The sequence below is a fragment of the Tachypleus tridentatus genome, chromosome 1 (genome assembly GCF_004210375.1).
Source record: "Tachypleus tridentatus isolate NWPU-2018 chromosome 1, ASM421037v1, whole genome shotgun sequence".
NCBI lineage: Eukaryota > Metazoa > Arthropoda > Merostomata > Xiphosura > Limulidae > Tachypleus > Tachypleus tridentatus.
In genome coordinates this window covers 178,670,648-178,689,495 of record NC_134825.1, presented here as the reverse complement: position 1 = coordinate 178,689,495, position 18,848 = coordinate 178,670,648, and the positions used below count along the sequence as shown (strand labels likewise).

The following is an 18,848-nucleotide window of genomic DNA, read 5'->3' as shown; positions in this document are numbered from 1 at the left end:
GAAAGCTTGTGACATGCGTGAAAATAAGTATTGCATATAGAGGGCAGAACTGAATGAGTGAAAGGAGATAAGTACTTGTCGGAAATACATTTTCAGTACAGAAAACTATAGCTTCCATAACAATATCATATAACATTTGATGCAGAGGAAAATATATATTCAGATTAACCAGTTTGTAAAATGATATCCCTGATGTATTGAAAATATTATTTAAAATCACAAAATATTGAAATGTTGAATACTAGAAACATCTTGACCTTTTCTAACCTACGAAGGAATAAAAAAGGTGGAGGTTACATCAACAAAAGTTTATATTCAAGAATAATTATTTCAGTGCCAATAAAAGTAGTTGCATAACCAGAAAGAGTTAGAAATGTGAAACTAAATAATTGTACATTTTAATTTAAGGTGAGAATTGACAGTTTATGAAGAATAAAATGACAGTGCAGAAATACATTATTTCCAGGGAACTTTCAAAATGTGATCACAGTAATGGTTACAAGGTTTATAGATCAAAATAATTCATAGTGTTATTAATATTGTAAGGCTTAAAAGCATACATTTACTAAAATGGATTAATTTATGCATATAATCTTGGCGGAACTGTTGTATTAATGATTCAAAACTAGCATCATTTTATAAGGACATTGTGAATGTCACGGCTAAACACACTTCCTAAAGGTTATTAATGCAATTTAAAGGAATGGTCTTACTTGTGTGAATATAATGTACCATTTATTTTTATCAGTATTTTATTGTAGAATTTGTATGATTAAAAAATTGTAATTGTCCACAATTTTTTAATTGCTGTATAATAAATTTACAAGAAAAATATACAGTTTTATCACCTCACAAAAATATAAGACAATAAACATGATAATCCGTTACCTTTTAAAAGGTACAATAATTTTACCAGTTGCATGTGGTAATATGTTCACGTACTAGCACATTACAAATTTTAATGATACCACTATGTAACACAAATTTTGTTCCTGGATAGTATGTGTTACTTCTTAATTGCTTATGTTGTAAAAGTACAGAAAATGGCCATTATTTGCTTCAAACCTTGCTTTTGTTACGTGGATAATGAAATTTCAAAATTAACATAATTTCTTTGTTAAAACAGGAAAATTTGCACATTTTCATTTACAAAAGGTCTGAATGAAACAACACATGAATCAAAATCTACATGTATTTTTGTTAAAGTTACACAAAAATGTATAGAAATGAGTAGTTTTTCGAGACTTGCGACTGTAATGTAAATCATTTAAACGTATCAGCCCCCAAATAAAGTCTCGGCATTAGACTTTGTTAGACCAAGGCCTCTGATCAAGTCATCGAGGTCTCTTTGGTTGGGGTAGTGTGGGTTTCTCTCACCAGCTGCACCTCTGAAATTGTAATCTGGATCTTCAACGTCGACCTCCTCTTCTGATTTGCTGCTCTCTTTTGAAGATGGCTGCTTTCTTTCTGGCAAATTGGGTACGCTGAGGCGATGGATGATGGAAGGTTCGAATACATGATAGCAAATGCATTCTTATCAACCCGACATTTGGAAAGGACAACCACGCAGAAGTAGCAGTTGGTTGAGTGGTCAGTGGGTTCACGCCAAATTCTTGAAATAGTGAACTCCATGTACTCTGTACCATCCTGAAAAAGAGCAAAATAAAATGATTATGAAGAATAAATTTATCTCATCCACAACTAATGTGTAAGAGGTTCATGCAAAATATTTTATATGTGATACTTTTCTATAATATTGGAATTAAAAAAATAAATTAAAATATATTTAAATTTTAAAAGATCTAAAATTTTATATTATAAAATCTTGCTATTCAAACAAGCAAAATTTGTCCATCTTACCTTCTAAAGTTTTTTTTACAATGTTCACAGGTAAAATGAGGTGCTCAGGGTTTGTTTTGATCCCTGCCAGACATGCCGAAAAATTAATGTAACCAAGCAACCCAGAAAAGAACTTATCATTACCGAACTTTTAATAATGCAGTAATATAAACAATTATAATTGTTTAAATTATAATTATAAATAATACGCAATAATTTTAGTGTGGGAGGAGGCAGCCACATTTGCTTTTGACACAATAACTTTATATTTCCATTCTCAGCTTCTACCAGTATGTTATCTCTTATGAGCATCTGTAGTTTTTTAATATGCTTGATTCATCTTCCTGGTATGTTTTACACACAATGTTTTATACGTGGTTATAGAAATTATTTTATTCAAGAAAGGTTGAGTTTGTTAAATTATTAGCAGCTTATACAATACACTCAAATGTAACATTATCTACAAAACTGTAAACATTGTTTAGTGTGTAATACAATAAATATTAAATTAGTAAATTTTCAGTCTCTCACACAAAATACAATCCAATGTAATCTTTTATAAATGTTGGGAAACAGATTACAGCATTAATTACCAATATATAAAATGAGTGTACTTCAAAAACGAAAACATCTTTTGACGTAGAAAAATAAAAGTTAGAAATTGAAGAATTAACAAAAATGTATAAAAGTGGTCTTTACAAATTCACGTTTTCTTTCTAAGAGAAACTGATAGTTCAAATGAAATACATATTGTATAAACTTACAAAGTGGTTTGGCATGAAAATGGGTTAAAAATTTACAATTATAAAATTGATTTTCTCGAAAAATCACAAACTAATTAAAGTTATCAAGAGCATATATTTAAAAACTACTGCAGGCAACAGTCTAGTCTTTCAAGATTACATGGAAACATGAAAAATCTACTGTGTATGTTGTGCAAGTAATATTATGCTGAGCATTGTTTATCTATAATAACAAAATGGTGTGTATCTGTGTATGTGTGTGGCCACCATAGCTCTAAAAGGAAAGAACCTTGAAATGTGACATTTTGCACCCTTGCTAAGTGGATCTCGACGGTATGCATCTGAGTATTAGTACTTATACACCTGTGTATGTATTCTTTTTTATGTGGAAAGGTAGCAAAAGAAAAGAAGTGGTACCTTGTATAGCAACTTCACGAATATAAAATAGTCAATAAATTTTCGTGTAGATGTTTTCTAATAATGAGTTTTATGTCATGTTCCTGAGCAAGAAAACTATATAGGTTGTAGTTTTATGCTGCAATAGGCTCAGAATATCTACAATCACATAGTCATGTAGCATAGGTGGTCTGGGTCCCTTTTGGGGGGCATGCCATTTTATTATGAGATGGGGCTCATACCATCCCACCAGTAATCAGAGTCATATGTGATCTGTGAATTTCATACAAGGAAGCCCGTATCCACCTCGATCACACAAAATATATCCACCTAAAAACAAGACAGTTGCTCGGTACATTCGTTCATATAACATATAATACATAGAAAAAACCAATATGTCTTGGTAATCGTACTTTCCTGAAGTGGCTTTTGTCATGTTACTTAGCAATAAAAGTATTGCTTAATATCGTACTGTAAATATAAAACGAAATATTTTTTTATAGAACTTCATTTTTCATTGAAAACATTGGTGGCATAACAGCAAATACCTTAGTTCAAAAATAATTTAAGTTTAAAATTACCCAGAGGTAGTTACTCAAGGTTGTGGGTGTCAACCTACAAAGCCAAATAAATACTTTATTCATAGCCAGCTTTATACTGGATGTTGCGGTTTGTAAGATCCTTTACCTCTTGGCAACAGATGTTAAAACAACTAATATATCAACCAAATAACATGATGAAAGTAATTCTGGTATTTTATTAATGTACAGAAACTTTGATATTTTTTGTTTTAATTAATTTTTATGTTGTTATCTCCAACTATCACAAGAAATACATATGCATATATAAAATATTGAACACAACAAGCACACTGATTTAACTTTTAAATAAATTAATATTTCATTTAGATACTCCAGGCAATACAATATTTTCATCTCAACAACATAGTTCATAGAGATATTAAAAGTTACAACATTTTACTTGGGAAAGATTGGACCATAAAATTAGATAAGTCTTAAACATATAATGACTTAGTGAACACAAGCATTTCTAAGTATTTTAGCTTGTCTGTAATAATTTGATGTTAACATAGATTACTTGACAACATATATATATTATTAATATGCTGACTAGCAGTTATTTACAAGTTATTTATGTTTTCTTTTTCTCTCACATGGTCACTTTATTTTTGTTTCTTTCCATCATATAGCTGTTTCGGAAAAAGTGCTCAGCTCTCCCCAAAACAAAATAAGCGAACATCATTGGTTGAAACTCGTCACTGGATAGCTCCAGAATTAGTAAGAAGGATAGAGTATGGACCTGAGGTTGAAATTTGGTCCCTTGGTATAACAGCCATTGAAATGGTTAATGGTCAACCTTCTTATCATTAGGAAAATAGTGACATGGTAAATATTGGTAACTAGTAATTACAGCCAATATCCAAGTTCTTAAAAGCTACATATTTATACTTTAAAACACAATCGTACGCTTTGTCGAGAATGTCTTTCACCAACTACAGGGAATAGCTATAATAAAGACGAAAAACAAGACTTCACATTATTCAAACATGAAGATGTATTCAAGATAATGATGAACAGTTGAACGATCAAGCAACAATGAAGATTTGAGAAAACTGTATACAGTAACAAACAATTAATTATTGAATGTACATGTTATATTATTATATTTCAACTTCTTAAACTATAGTATTTTCTGTAATAGTATCACTACCATTTTGTTAACCCTCCTATAAATAAACACTAACACAATAGATAACTCACCCGTGTTATTTAACTAGTATAAAGGTATACCTCTAGTAATATTTAGACATTATTAGGAAAGATTATCCAAATATTTGTACACACTGTTAAGTTAGGTTATTGATTTAGTCATCAAGTCGCACTCTTTTTCAGGTATTTGATTTGATATCAAAAAGTGGAAAACCAAACATTGAGAATAAAGATAACTTGTCTCCAGTGTTTCGAGACTTCCTGTACAGGTGTCTAGAAGTGGACATAAATAAACGATACACTGCTTCTGAACTCTTAGAGGTGTGGTATAAATTGCTGTTATTTTACTAAGCTATTTTTGTTTGATTGACACTAGAGAAATGGTATATTATAACACCCATCAAGCATTTGGAAACATCAGTTGAGTAACGTTTGTCATAATTAGAACGACGAAGAAAATCGTTAGAATGAATGGAAACAGTTTGTCCAATGTGAGCTTTTACCCCATTTTGAAGAGTATGGTTTGTTTAACGTGTAAAAATTGCAAGTAACCCCTGTACTTTGCACTATAAAACCCCTACTATGCGGGTTCGCGTCCGCATTGCGCTAAACATGCTCGCCCTCCCAGCCGTGGGGGCGTTATAATGTGACGGTTAATCCCACTATTCGTTGGTAAAAGAGTAGCCCAAGAGTTGGCGGTGTGTGGTGATGGCTAGCTGCCTTCTCTCTAGTCTTACACTACTAAATTATGGACGGCTCGGTGCAGTGGGCTAAAAACCTACTCACTTAAATACCTTTTGAGAATCTTGTTCCTTGATGGAATCGAGTGGTGAATGAATGATGAATGATATACGATATATAGTTGTCACTTACACAGACGGACTCTTGTATTATTCTAGATATAACAGACATATCAGATGCGTAAGGTAGTGTTTTGATATATAAAATAATAGAAACATAATTAGAGTTATACCAATAAAACGGCCTGGTTTAATCATGTGGTTATGTCCTTTGATTTTATTCGATCAACAATTCCTTTATAGTACAAATGGTAGGAAAGGCAAAATCAAATGAGATGAAATCAAAATAAATAAATAAACACCGTATCGCTGTATCTGTTAACTAATGTGAAACTTTTCCAGTAATCTGTATTGAGTAACTTCTCCTCAAACATTTAGATTTTTTCATGAGGATGGTGTTGACGAATAACCGTTTTCCCTTCAGTTTGTCACCAGAAAACTAGGAACAGCTAGAGCAAATAGGTCTTGCTTAGATTTGTGCGTTGGCCAAGTGGTTAGGGCACTCAACTTGTAATCTGACGATCGCGGGTTCGAATTTCCGCCACACCAAAAATGCTCGCCCTTTCAGCCGTGTGAGCGTCATAATGTGACGGGCAATCCCACTATTCGTTGGTAAAAAAGTAGCCCAAGAGTTGCCGGTGGGTGGTGACAACAAGCTGCCTTCCCTCTAGTCTTACACTGCTAAATTAGAGACAACTAGCACAAATAGCCTTCGAGTAGCTTTGTGCGAAATTCAAAAACAAAAACAAACTATTGAAATCTTATTAGTTTTGAAGATCAGAATATTTGATACAGTTAATTGTAGTTATTAATCCCTATATAACACCATGGAATGCAGTATTTGTCACATAAGTTATATATTCGAATATTCATTAACTGATTTTTTAAAATTTAAATCTGATTACAATGTTTATACATTTATAACTACTCAATTATAATTTATATGTGTCATGAGAGATCTGTTAGCAGTCTTATTGTGGTTGATATCATAAATACCGACAAGACTTGTATTCTCAAAAGAAATTGCAAAGCAAAACTTCGAATAAATTTTATTTGCTTTAACTAAATTTCAAATTGAAATCTTAGGCAGGTGTTGTTATTGTTTATTAAATCTAAATTACTTGAGTTATTACTGCATAACATAAACATGATTATAATTTCTCAGTTCAACCAATAACAGAAAACAATACACTTTGCAATCACCAATCATTATTGTTAGTAAAACGTTTTTTTCCACCTAACAATGCCACTTCAGTTCATGACGTCATTCAAACAAGAATTCTTTGTGCGCATAGTAACACTGATATTTCACTTAGAAACAATACAGAAAGTGACTTACAAAGCGTACAGTGCAGAGAGATTTCAATGGCTAATTACACTCAATTATTTTATATTTTCGGTAGTTTCCTGCTTGTTTCAGGTTTTAAATTCGTCTACGAAACTGAACTTGGTTCTACTCTTACATTAATATGTTCAAACCAAGCTTATAAAAGAGGGAGAGAAGAACCAGTTATTTGGTACTCAAATCGCAATGAACTAGTTATTAATAATGAGAGAACGCAAATAAAATACGGTGGCAAATTAGTGCTAACCGACGTGGAATTTGAAGACACGGGAATTTACACATGCAAAAATCGTGAAGGTGATTACAAACATGATGTCAGAGGTAAATTCAAAGTTTTTTTTGTAGACCATATTTTTATTTATTAAACGATAGTAATTTAACAGAAATAACATCTAAATTGATATCGTCCATCTTGCTTTTAAATTTCTTTCACCATAACCTTTTCGTTTGACATTTCACTCACCATGTGTATTGATTATAAAAATAATTGCCTGTGTATACGTAAGATTACACTATGTAACAAAATTTTTACTTTTTCTTGTTCTTGGGGACAAAATGTTATTTCCTAATTGCTTATGCCTAAAGTAAATGGTAAAGGCCTATTCTCTTCAAACTTTACTTTTGTGACTTGGGAGCGTGTACAACGAAAACATGATGGGGGGAATATATTTGGAAGCTGATACTTGAAAGGGATTTATATATTTCAGTCGCAAATCTCGAAAAAAGTACTTCTAAACATCTTTGTATAACTTTAATATAAATACATGTAAATCTTGATTCATATGTTGTTTTATTCAGACATTATGTAAATGTGCCCGTTTCTACACGTGTATTGACTACAAAATTACTTATATTACCCATGTATACATAAGATTATGATGACAACAGTATCACTTTTAACTTAATTATTTCACAATAAAAATTTCATATTATGTGTTACTTATTTGTAAACAACCAAGTGCAATGTTCATACGAAGAAAAAAGAAAATTAATTCTGTCATTAATTATCGTTTGTAAAACATTTGAAATTAGTTTAATTGTCATTAAAAATTCGATAACCAATATTTTATCAATCATACTATATGTTTGTGATATTTATTTGTAAGTCACGGTAGAACAGAATTTATCAGAACAACTTTATGACATAGCTTAACATTTCTTAAATGGTGTAATGTAACCGAAAATTGGTAGCTTTTGGGAAAGGTATGTAACAGACCTTTCCAATGTAAATTTTTATATGCCCATATCATGAAAATATATTCAAATGAGAATTTAAATTTTTAGAAACAAATATATTTATTGTACGTAAGAGCATCGAAGAAATAATTTTAGTTAGCCAGAACAATTTATGAACAATTCATAGAAAGACGTGCAATAAGTCGTACGAACACAAATGTCAGGATAAAAACGCTAAAGTGTCCCAGGCGACAGTACGTAAAAAATATCTCAGTCTTCTAACCGCTGAGTAATTAGATAGATATGCATGTTATTGTACACACACACACTTACCAGTCTCGTCACTGATGTAGTAATTATAGATTTCTATATGATCAGAGACTAGATGCATTATGGTAAACCTGTAGAGAGAAGTGATGAGGCTCCAAAGTTATTTTGATTTAATGAACTCAACTTGTGAAAGTTGAAGCAAAGTCTTCTGAACTGTAAAGATACAAATTATATCTACGAAGTTTTTGAGAACGTATTTTGAATAAACAACACTTTAAATTTTCAGTGAAAGGTGTTAGATCGCAATATTATTTATCTTGATAAATTCACAAAAAAATTAAGTATTTACTTTTATATTAACTTCAAATGAAAAATTTTTCTCGGAATGCATTTCATCCAATTTCTGAATTATAAGGATATTATTTGATATTTTGTTTTTGCAAGACACAATCATATACTGATACATTTTACCAACGTAATATTCCCAAAAGAACCTGTATTTACATGACTGATATTAACATAAACAATGACAACAGTTTAACGTTTAACTGTGACAAATAAGAATTTTGCAAGGGAAACACCAACAAAAATCAAATGTACCAATAAAAAAAAGATCGTGTGTAATTTCATAAATTTCCAAGTTTCTGTGATTAGTTTCATTAGTTAACTCCATTATGAAGTACATAAAGAAACAAAAGTCTACTGTTAAGAAACTGTTTTGACACGTTTTATTTTTCTCACGAAAAGTAACATTTATGTTGTTATTTTACAACATTATTTATTTTTAATATTATAACTAGTGCGTCGTGCTCATTGTGAAAAACCTTAAAATTCAAACGGTGACACAAAACGTGCTAATAAAAATATTAACTCTCTGTTGTTTTCCCCAGTGTATGTTCCAGCCGAGAATCTCAACTGTACTCGAGGATACCGAAGAGATGCTGACAGGTGTTGTAAGTATATATGATACTCAATTACTTTAAACTGTTCACATTAAACACAAATAGATGAAAGACTTTTAAAAATATGGAATTTTAGCTAAACAAATATGTTTTTTGACACAAAAGACGTTGTTAGAACAATAAAAATTAACACTGGGTAAATAAATGTTTAGCTATGTACTTTTAACGCTTGTAGATCCATGTCCTCCTGGTCACTATGACAATGGATTCCAAACTCACTGCCTGCCGTGTCCAGGAGGGACTTACATGACATCTTTTGCTGCTGACGCCTGTATACCTTGTCCTGATGACGAAATTACTGATGAAGAAGGAGCTGATAATAAAGATCTTTGTAGAAGTAATGGAACAAAAGGGTTTTAAAGTTTTCTTTTATTGTTTCCTTAACATTTTAAAAATGTTTATTTTTGTTCAAACAGATTGTTATAATACGATACTTCTTCATAACTTTCATGGTTTTTAATGCATTAAAAAGCTTTGCTTTTACTTGGAAATCCTACCACTTGTTTTTAAAGATGGGCTCAAACGTTTACGACAAATAGTATTAAATAGCTGTCTTACCTCCAGTATATCATTTCAAAATTAGGAACGGCTAACGCTGAAAGTCCTCGTTCAGGTATCCGCGAAATTGAAAAACAAACAAATATAACGGTGTCTCAATATCACATCTGTGTGCGTCACATTATTACAAAAAAGACGTAAAGATATTTAACTAAAACAGTGTATGTCCCAAAACATAACTTATATCTTAGAAAGAATTGTTACCAAGTAAACGAAAAACTTCATCAGTAGTGACGTACGACGTTCAATGTTTGTGGTCAAAATGGTATCGTTCTTTATCTGGGAAATTTAGAGTAAAGAGAAATTTGTAAAAATTACTGTTTTTAATAGTGTTATAAAAACGCAGAAACTACCATTCAGTGGATACGATTCGATAGCAAAATATAATTATGCACCATAATAAGTGAAGTAGTTAATTATAAAACTAATCACAGTAAGTGAATACCGATTAAACAAACTGACTTTATTAAGTAGTCAATGGAAAGACAGTGTGTTTAATTTGTGTTATACATCTTTACAGTTTTAATGAATCTAAGTTGATTTAACTCACTGTGTTATACTGAGTTGTATAATATGTCAATTATCGTAAAGAAAATGTCGAGATTTTTCTTATATCGTCTGATCACGTGTGTTTGGAATGGAAAGTCAGTAGGTTTCTTGTTGTATTGTCTATTAATGTAAATATGTTGGAAAACCAAGCTTATTTTATGTTATATAACTATATAGTTGGAGTTATTGCATAACTCTATTACTTGTCTACTAGTAAGGAGCTCAAATAATATAACAAGCGTCATTTTTCTTTGCTAATTATCTGTTTAAAGTGTAAAGAAAAAATATATATACAGTTGGCAAATTGTAAAGGTTGTTATGAATGTTTAATATGAAAATATATTATGTTATATAACTATATAGTTGTTGTTATTACATAACTGTACTATTTGTCTACTAGTAAGGAACTCAAATAATATAACAGGCGTTATTTTTTTTTGCTAATTATCTGTTTAAAATGTAAAGAAAAAATATATATACAGTTGGCAAATTGTAAAGGTTGTTATGAATGTTTAATATGAAAATATATTATAAATGTAAGAAATATCATATTTATTCAATTGAAATTTTAATATGTTAATGAAGATTATTGTTGAACTTAAAGAATTATACACATTACTATTATTGTTAACTTACATTTAAAGTTTAATTTTTCGGTTTTACATAATCGGTAGAGTACGTAAAGTGATTTTAAATACGACTTTCTGTCTTAAGATCGAATTGAAGTGGTTCAGAAGGCTACGCTCCACTTGACTTCAAAATCTACAGTTCCAAGATGTGCTTGGTGGACAGCACTCATTTTGATGTGTCTTACTGCTTTGTGGTAAGTTACGACTGCAAGTTTTAACTGTGATGCATTATCCATAGCTTATTTAATTACAATATGTATTTTAATGGACTTGAAACACGTGATTCTTATTTATTTATTTTCTGTAATGATCATGCAGCGTACTTTGTTTTTTCTACACCTGGAAATCTATACCTCGGGAAGAACGGAATGTTTTGAAAAACCGTGTCGAACACAAACAGCCAGGTGATGAAAAGATAACCACTGATGAATTGGATATTTTGGAGGCTATGCCACTGATCCCTGAATGTGAGAAGAAGGTCTCTGCAAATAACGTTAAGAAGACAAAAACTAATATACTAAGAAAGCAAAAAGTGACCAAACGAACAACCCTGGAGACGATATATGAAAATGACCTAGAAGAAAGGAATACATTGGTTCGAAATTCAATTAAGTTCTTATTCATCTTACGTTATAATTAATATTTGATGCAAGTAAATTCACATTTTTACAGTTAAAAAAAGATGCGTTCAGAGAATCTTTAATGTTCAGAGTCGTTTGAATGCGTGCAATTTTTTTTCTCCAAAATAGACTTATACATGTTTGATACCATTGAGGTCTAATAAGTCTATATGCTAGTTAAACTGATGAATCACCTCTTCTTCAATCTTAGTACATGTTGGAAGACAATTACCATCCATTAAACTGAAGCCAGAGCCAATCATAACAATATATGATTGTGTAAGAAGTTTGCATTACCTTTACTGATGTCCATAGCATTAATAACATCTGGAAAACATAAAGATCAGAATGCCCTTTCGTAATTTTTCATTCACATACATACTACCACTACTGATAATAAAAGCGAATTATTTTGTACATTAGTGGCACCATAATATATCACTTCCGCTCATATTGCTCACTTTATTTCGTTTTTTAACTGTATGTACAATGAAATGACGTCATGTTGGAGCTTTGAACATCTGATTCAGATATTATCAGGTTACACATAATCGGTATATAACGGCAATTTGCTTTAAAGGTGGATTGGGACCTTCTTAGCCAAGTACCAGTGTATTTGTGCCATTTTGTTGCAAGTGGTTCAACTATATCTTGTTGATGACGCTTTCAGACATTTTACAACAGTTTTTTTTCTTCTTTTGACTGTCAGCCAACTTTCATTGGTCTGAAAGACATTTAGTGAAATATCCAGTTCTCTTCTTTCGGACTTGACCAAAATTATTGATTGTTTTAAAACGCATTAAGGTGCGTGATTTATTCCAAAGTTGCAAAAAAATAAGACAGTTTGAAAACTATTTCTCTCTGTAACATAAGGTAAATAACCAGTCATTTGTAGTTCAGATCACATAACTTTTCATGCTTAAATTATATAAATTATATCTGTCTAGTTTTATAACAATAAATTGAGTAGAACACTTGACATTTAATTATAACCGTACTTTTATCTTGTCTCGTTATATAACAATAAATTGATAGAACACTAATTATAACCGTACTTTCATTTTGTCTAGTTATATAACAATAAATTGAGTAGAACACTTAACATTTAATTATAACCGTACTTTCATTTTGTCTAGTTATATAACAATAAATTGAGTAGAACACTTGACATTTAATTGTTACCGTACTTTCATCGTGTCTAGGTAATAATATAAACAATCTAGTTATCCTTTGTGAACGTGTAAAATATAAATGGAAAACAGTATTTAAGCTATTGTCTGCTGTATATCATTCTTTATTCACTGCGTGAAACAATGTTTGAAATAGTTTTTCTAGTTTCCAGAAAACATTTATGAGATAACTGAAACCAATTTCATAATTTATAATTTTTATAGAAACATTTATTTGGTTTTATGCATGTTATAGTAAAATTATTGCTCAAATTTTGAGTGTTGCACCACTAAACATAACTATATTCTACATCTTCAGAGAGAAACACCAGCGTCAAAACAAGGAAAAGCTATTAAAGAATATATCCAGCGACCTCTGTTTCCTAGAAATGTGAACAATTACGATGAACTTATTATCGTTAAACCAAATAGTAAACAAGGACATCGAAAAAAAAAGGTTGTTATTCTTATTGAAAATTCTGACAGCCAAGATACATTTATCATTGGAAAAGTTCGGAAACAAACCTGATTTTTCTTCAAAACTGAGAAATAGAATTAATAAACGAATTTATAAAACAGCCATTGTTAATATGTTCACTCTAGAGTTAAGAGAAATCAAGATGGATTTTACCTCCACACTATACAGTTACACGAATGGGATTGATACTTACAAAATTGCACAAACTTTTTAAATTCAGTATCATTGATATTATTGGGTTATCAGAAACTTACATGGTAATTTAACTATTTACGTTTATGTTCAAGTAAATTAAATATAAACTCTAAAAACTTAGTCTTAACATTTTATCGGAACATTCATAACTATTATTGAAATTTAAGAGACTGTGGCTTTAGTTCAACAATTCACAAGCGTTTTTTCATGTTTTTTATTATTTCCTTTTTTGCAGCATTTACTTATTACAATATATAATGTTAAAACTTGTTTATAATATTAAATCAAAAGTAACGAAATGTTTGTATACATATTTTTCGCCCATTTAAATGTAACAGCTATTATACATTAAATGCTCATTTCGGTAATAATTGTGTGTTTGTTTATATTGTTTGTAATATAGCTCTAAGTAAATTTACTGTCATAATATAGTCCAGCAATTCACAGTTGTTACACTGAGATTTACATGCAACATTTTTTTTTACTGAAATGTATGATCTACATGAACTTCTTCAATTTCTACGTTTAATGTGTTTGACATAGTTGATTACTTCGCTTAAGCCACGTATTGGTTCTTCAATTATTACACATTGATAATTTTCTTGTGCTTTGTCTACATGTTGGATTACGTATTAATTATACAACATTTTCAGTAGAATTGTTGTGATATGCCTATGACATATTCTGTTCTTATCTTACAGTTTATATTTATCGTTTTCAAATGGTACTCAGTGATTAACGTGTAACACTGTTAAGATATAATTTACATGCACCATTTTCGGTTATTAAAGTATTATTGACATGTGTCATCTTTCAGAGTGACGTGTAGCTGTTAGAGGTTGCGTCACACTGATTGTTACAGTTTATGCCTGAAATCAATAAACTAAAAGTTGAAATACATTTTACTTTGTGTCTATCAGATGTGCTGGAACTCTAAATAAAGATAGCTTAACTGACTCTCGACCATAGTTAACTAGTTCACGTGTTTCACGTGCATGTATAGCGTGTCCTCTGCATAAGGAACAAGACTCTTTCCATCATCTGATAATGAATGAATGAATGTCGTCGGTGTTTGGGTACATACCCTGGAGGGTCAGGTTCTCTAAGACTTCTTCCTCCAACATCTGATAACATGGAGACATGTTTTGTTTTTTTGAAAAGGACGCCAGTCTTCCATAGGAAGGTCGTGTAAGTTAATAATCAACTAGAATTTTCTTATCATCAAATTCAATACACGTGCTCTGCCTGTAACTTTGTTGTTGCTCTAGTGGCTGGAGTCGAGGATATTTTAATTTCGTGGTTGTTTGATCTTAATTAATTCGTCCTGACAGAAAATGTCGGACAAAAACTTAATACAATTCATCACACGATAAAACGAATATTTTATTAGTTTAAGAAATAAATGTTAAAACTAAACCGTCCTTTTAAATCCGATGCAGAATATCCACAATCAGGAAAACTTCAAATTTTTACTCTCTCATGAATTAGATTTTTCAGGAAAACAATTTTCAACTCACAGCAGTACTGATGCATAGTGCAGAATAATTTTAATATTTTAACTACCAAAGATTGCCATCGTGCTATTAAACAGAGAAGGATAGATTCAGAAAATCAGATGCTTCACTATAAAGTGGTTATTTCTAATAATTTTTATATTTGATTAAATATTAATTTCATTATTTTTAAGAGAATTGTCAGGAATATTGGACAAATCTAATAACTGCAAAAGAGGGAGCTTCTATTTTATTGATCAACTACCTGGTCAGAAAATGTCAGTTGGTAAATAATTTTTGTTTGAATTTCGCGCTAAGCTATACGAGGGCTATTTCCGCTAGTCGTCCTTAATATAGCAGTTAAAGACCCACCGACGATTGTAGGACTACTATTTTAAAAATAAATAGTGGTACTTAACATGACTTTATAACTTCCCCTACCGACGAAAGGGCGAGTATGTGTGACGTCGATTCGACCATGTGACCCTCAAATCATGGAACGAGCGTCCGAACCACCTAGCCAATTAATAAATTATGAAAATTTTGAAAAATGTCGTCCAATTTGATAATACAAAAATATATTATTATATTTACAATAAAATCATGTAATTCACTTTCTTAGAAACGTTTGTCATTTATACTTAAATAATTAGGTTGCTCTCCTACCTTCAGTCAAACCATAATCATATTCAAATAATGGCGTATTCCACTTACCTTGAACAAAATTATCTTCCTATTATGCTTCAAAATTTGAATTGTATTTTATTTATTGTATTTTTGACTTGTACAGTTATCAAAATTAAATTCAATAAAGCTTCTTTGTTTTGTATTTCATATGATTATTTTCCTTTTATATTTTATTTTGCACGTCTAGTTATATCAAAGACTACTGACGAAGAATAACGTTAATAAGTTTCAGATATTTAAAGTACTAATTTATTCTAATACTCGAGTCATCATTCAAAAGTATCATCTAAACTATTAAGTACAGGCTATAAATACATCTCGGTATTTATGTACACTATACAATATATTGTAGAAAAATATCATTTTTCATAATGAAAATAACAAATCAAACAAGAAAATCTTAGAAATGAAGTATTCTCCCATTTTATTTTTCTTTACCTTAGGTACATTTTCTAATTTTCCACAAATGTATAATTCACAGTAGACAAAAAAATCAAACTTAACAGAATGTTCTCGCGCTTTCGTAAAGTACATTTTTTTTAGTTGATTAACACAAAATCGGAGTTCGATTATTTAATCTATCGTTTCTTTATTCACTGAGAGAGCACGTCCTGGTGTTAGCATACCTGGAGGATTTATTATACGCATCCCGCTGTTAAAAATTTCTCTCACACTTTTGCAAAATGGATTCGCTACAAGAGGGACAGTAAAATTCCATTATTTGTAAAACAGTTGATAATGAATATCTTTTTCTAGCTGTCTTTTCTCTAGTTCAAAATACAAAACTGCTGAGCTCACAAAGTACTTGCTCAGCTTTTCGCTAAAATTATGAAACAAACAAAAACACCTTCACTTCGTTTTTATGAGTCTAAAAACACACACCTAAGATTATTTATTATACTTTTCGTGATGACACCTTTGTATTTTATGTTTCATCAATCACTTCAAAAAAACATTCGAGGTTATTTCACCTGATTTATAAGAGAGCTTCTCTTTTCATTAAGGACATTTTTCATAAACTAAATTATGACGGCGATATAATTTAGGAGTGTCTTTGAGATCTTATGAACATGATAATCCATGTTAAAAACTGTGTCTAACAATCGATTCTGAACATTAAGCTCTAATCTAACTGTAATTAATATACTCACAAACGTAAATAACAATAAATATCTATTTTCCTTAACTCATTCAGCACCTTTATTTTGTACAATGTGTAAGCAAAGTTCATCGTTTTTCTGTAATCTTAATGACGAGAAAAACCACTTGTAGATAAAATATATACACTGCTAGCCAAAATCTTAAGGCCAATGAACATAAAGAAAAAATATGCATTTTGCGTTGTTAGACTCAACCACTTATTTGAGTAGAGCTTCGAAAGATGGAAATAAGAAAAGGAAAAAACAACAACATTTTTAGCATTTAATAGGGAAAATGTGAACACTATGAAATAAGCCTAAATACTAGCTGGTCAAATGTTTAAGACCATACCAAAAAGAAGTCCTAAACAGGATAGGAAATGCCCAACAAGAGGTCTCAGTAGTGAGTTGCACGGCTGTCATTGCGAATAACTTCAAACATTCGCTTTGGTATGATCGACAGAAACGTTTGCAGAAGACTGACTGGAATGTTATTCCAAGTGGTGAAGATGGCTTTATGAAGATCATGCACTGTTTGAAATTGACGTTCATTTCTATAGACTTCCTTTGCCATCCACCCCAAACATTTTCATTGGGGTTCAGTTTGGACGAACACGCTGAATGGTCCAAAAGAAATGCGTTATTCGCCATGAAAAAGTCCTTTGTCCTGCGGGTATTGTGGATTTCAACGTTGTCCTGCTGAAAGATCCAGTCATTTTTACACAAGCGAGGGTATTCAGTCAATAATGATGACTGCCAATATCGCCAGCTGCTGTTTGACGCCCTTGTATAACCTGAAGCTCCATTGTTTCATGGAAGAAGAAAGAACCCCAGATCATGATGGAAGCTCCTTCACTGTGTCGTGTAGAAAATGTCTTCGGTGGGATATTCTTGTCGTGCCAATAATGTTTGAAGCCATCTGGACCATCCAGGTTATTTTTTCTCTCATTAGAGAACAAAACATTTGTCCACTCTTCTACGTCCCATGTTTGGTGCTTCTCAGCAAAGTTTAAAAGAGCTGTTTTGTGGTGTGGAAGGAGGCGTGGCCTACGAACACGTTTACGTTGTCTAAAGCCTTTCTCTTGTAAATGCCGTCTTATTGTTTTTGAGCTGCATTCTGCGTCCGATAGGGCCTTAATCTGGTTCTACGATTGGCTGGTGTTGTCTTGCCGGACAAACCGTCGAATCCTAGTGCTCAACGTAAGCGAAATTTTTTTGGTCGACCACTTGAAATTCTCGTTCCGGTCAAGGTCTTTAAATATATTTGCAACAGTAGTTTTACTACGTTCAATCTCACCAGCAATGGCACGTTGAGAGATACCTTGCTTTAGCAACTTGACAATTCTGCCACTTTCACACTATGTCAAGTTTTCAGCCTTTGCCATATATTTTCCTCAATGTAACACAGGAGATTGTTAGTGGAAGATGTTGAGAACGCTAATGCTTGAACACAAATGATTAAATTTCGTTACGTGTTTACCTATTAACGCTTCGTTTGAGTATGGTAATAAAGTTGTGTTTTTTATTTTCCCTTTTATTATTTTCATCTTTCGAAGCTCTTCTCAAATGAGTGGTTGAGTCTAAAAACAGAACACAAAAAATCACCTTCACACGTTTTCGAACACTTCAAATCAAATAAAAACAATATAACCATAAAAAAAACCAATTACTAAATAAAGAAACCAACATAAACAAACTCAAAATCAAAGAAGCATTACTTATACAACAACTCAAGCCCAAAATAAACATCAAACATTTAAGCACGCCCTCTACATTCCTTCTCTCAATTACACAACTCTCTTCACACATGTGGTCAGCTATCAGTCACTTACCTCTTTCTTTCTTTGTGAGCTTGACAACGATCGAAGAAGGTCGAAACGTTGTTCGCTTCTCTTCTTATAAGTTTTCTTAACACATACAAGCAGTTTTTAAATATATACATTTGTGTATCAGATCTCTGGATTCTATCAGAACATGACGTGTATAAAATTCAACTTGTTACGTATTATTCTTTATCCTTGACGAGTCTCCTCTTTATTACGTTACTTACTTTACGTATTACTGATTCAA

General features: G+C 31.4%; 2 protein-coding genes across 3 annotated transcripts in view; one reads left to right on the top strand and one right to left on the bottom strand.

The window, feature by feature from the left end:
- Positions 1-18,848, bottom strand: part of LOC143231324 (uncharacterized) — a 196,480-nt gene that overhangs the window by 72,626 nt on the left and 105,006 nt on the right. The gene's annotated exons all lie outside the window — the stretch shown is intronic.
- LOC143222558 (uncharacterized) lies at positions 6,835-11,637 on the top strand. The gene is made up of 5 exons (XM_076449239.1): positions 6,835-7,174; positions 9,190-9,252; positions 9,437-9,598; positions 11,083-11,191; positions 11,316-11,637. The coding sequence occupies exons 1-5, from the start codon at positions 6,874-6,876 to the stop codon at positions 11,635-11,637; spliced, it is 957 nt and encodes a 318-aa protein (XP_076305354.1). The 5' UTR covers positions 6,835-6,873.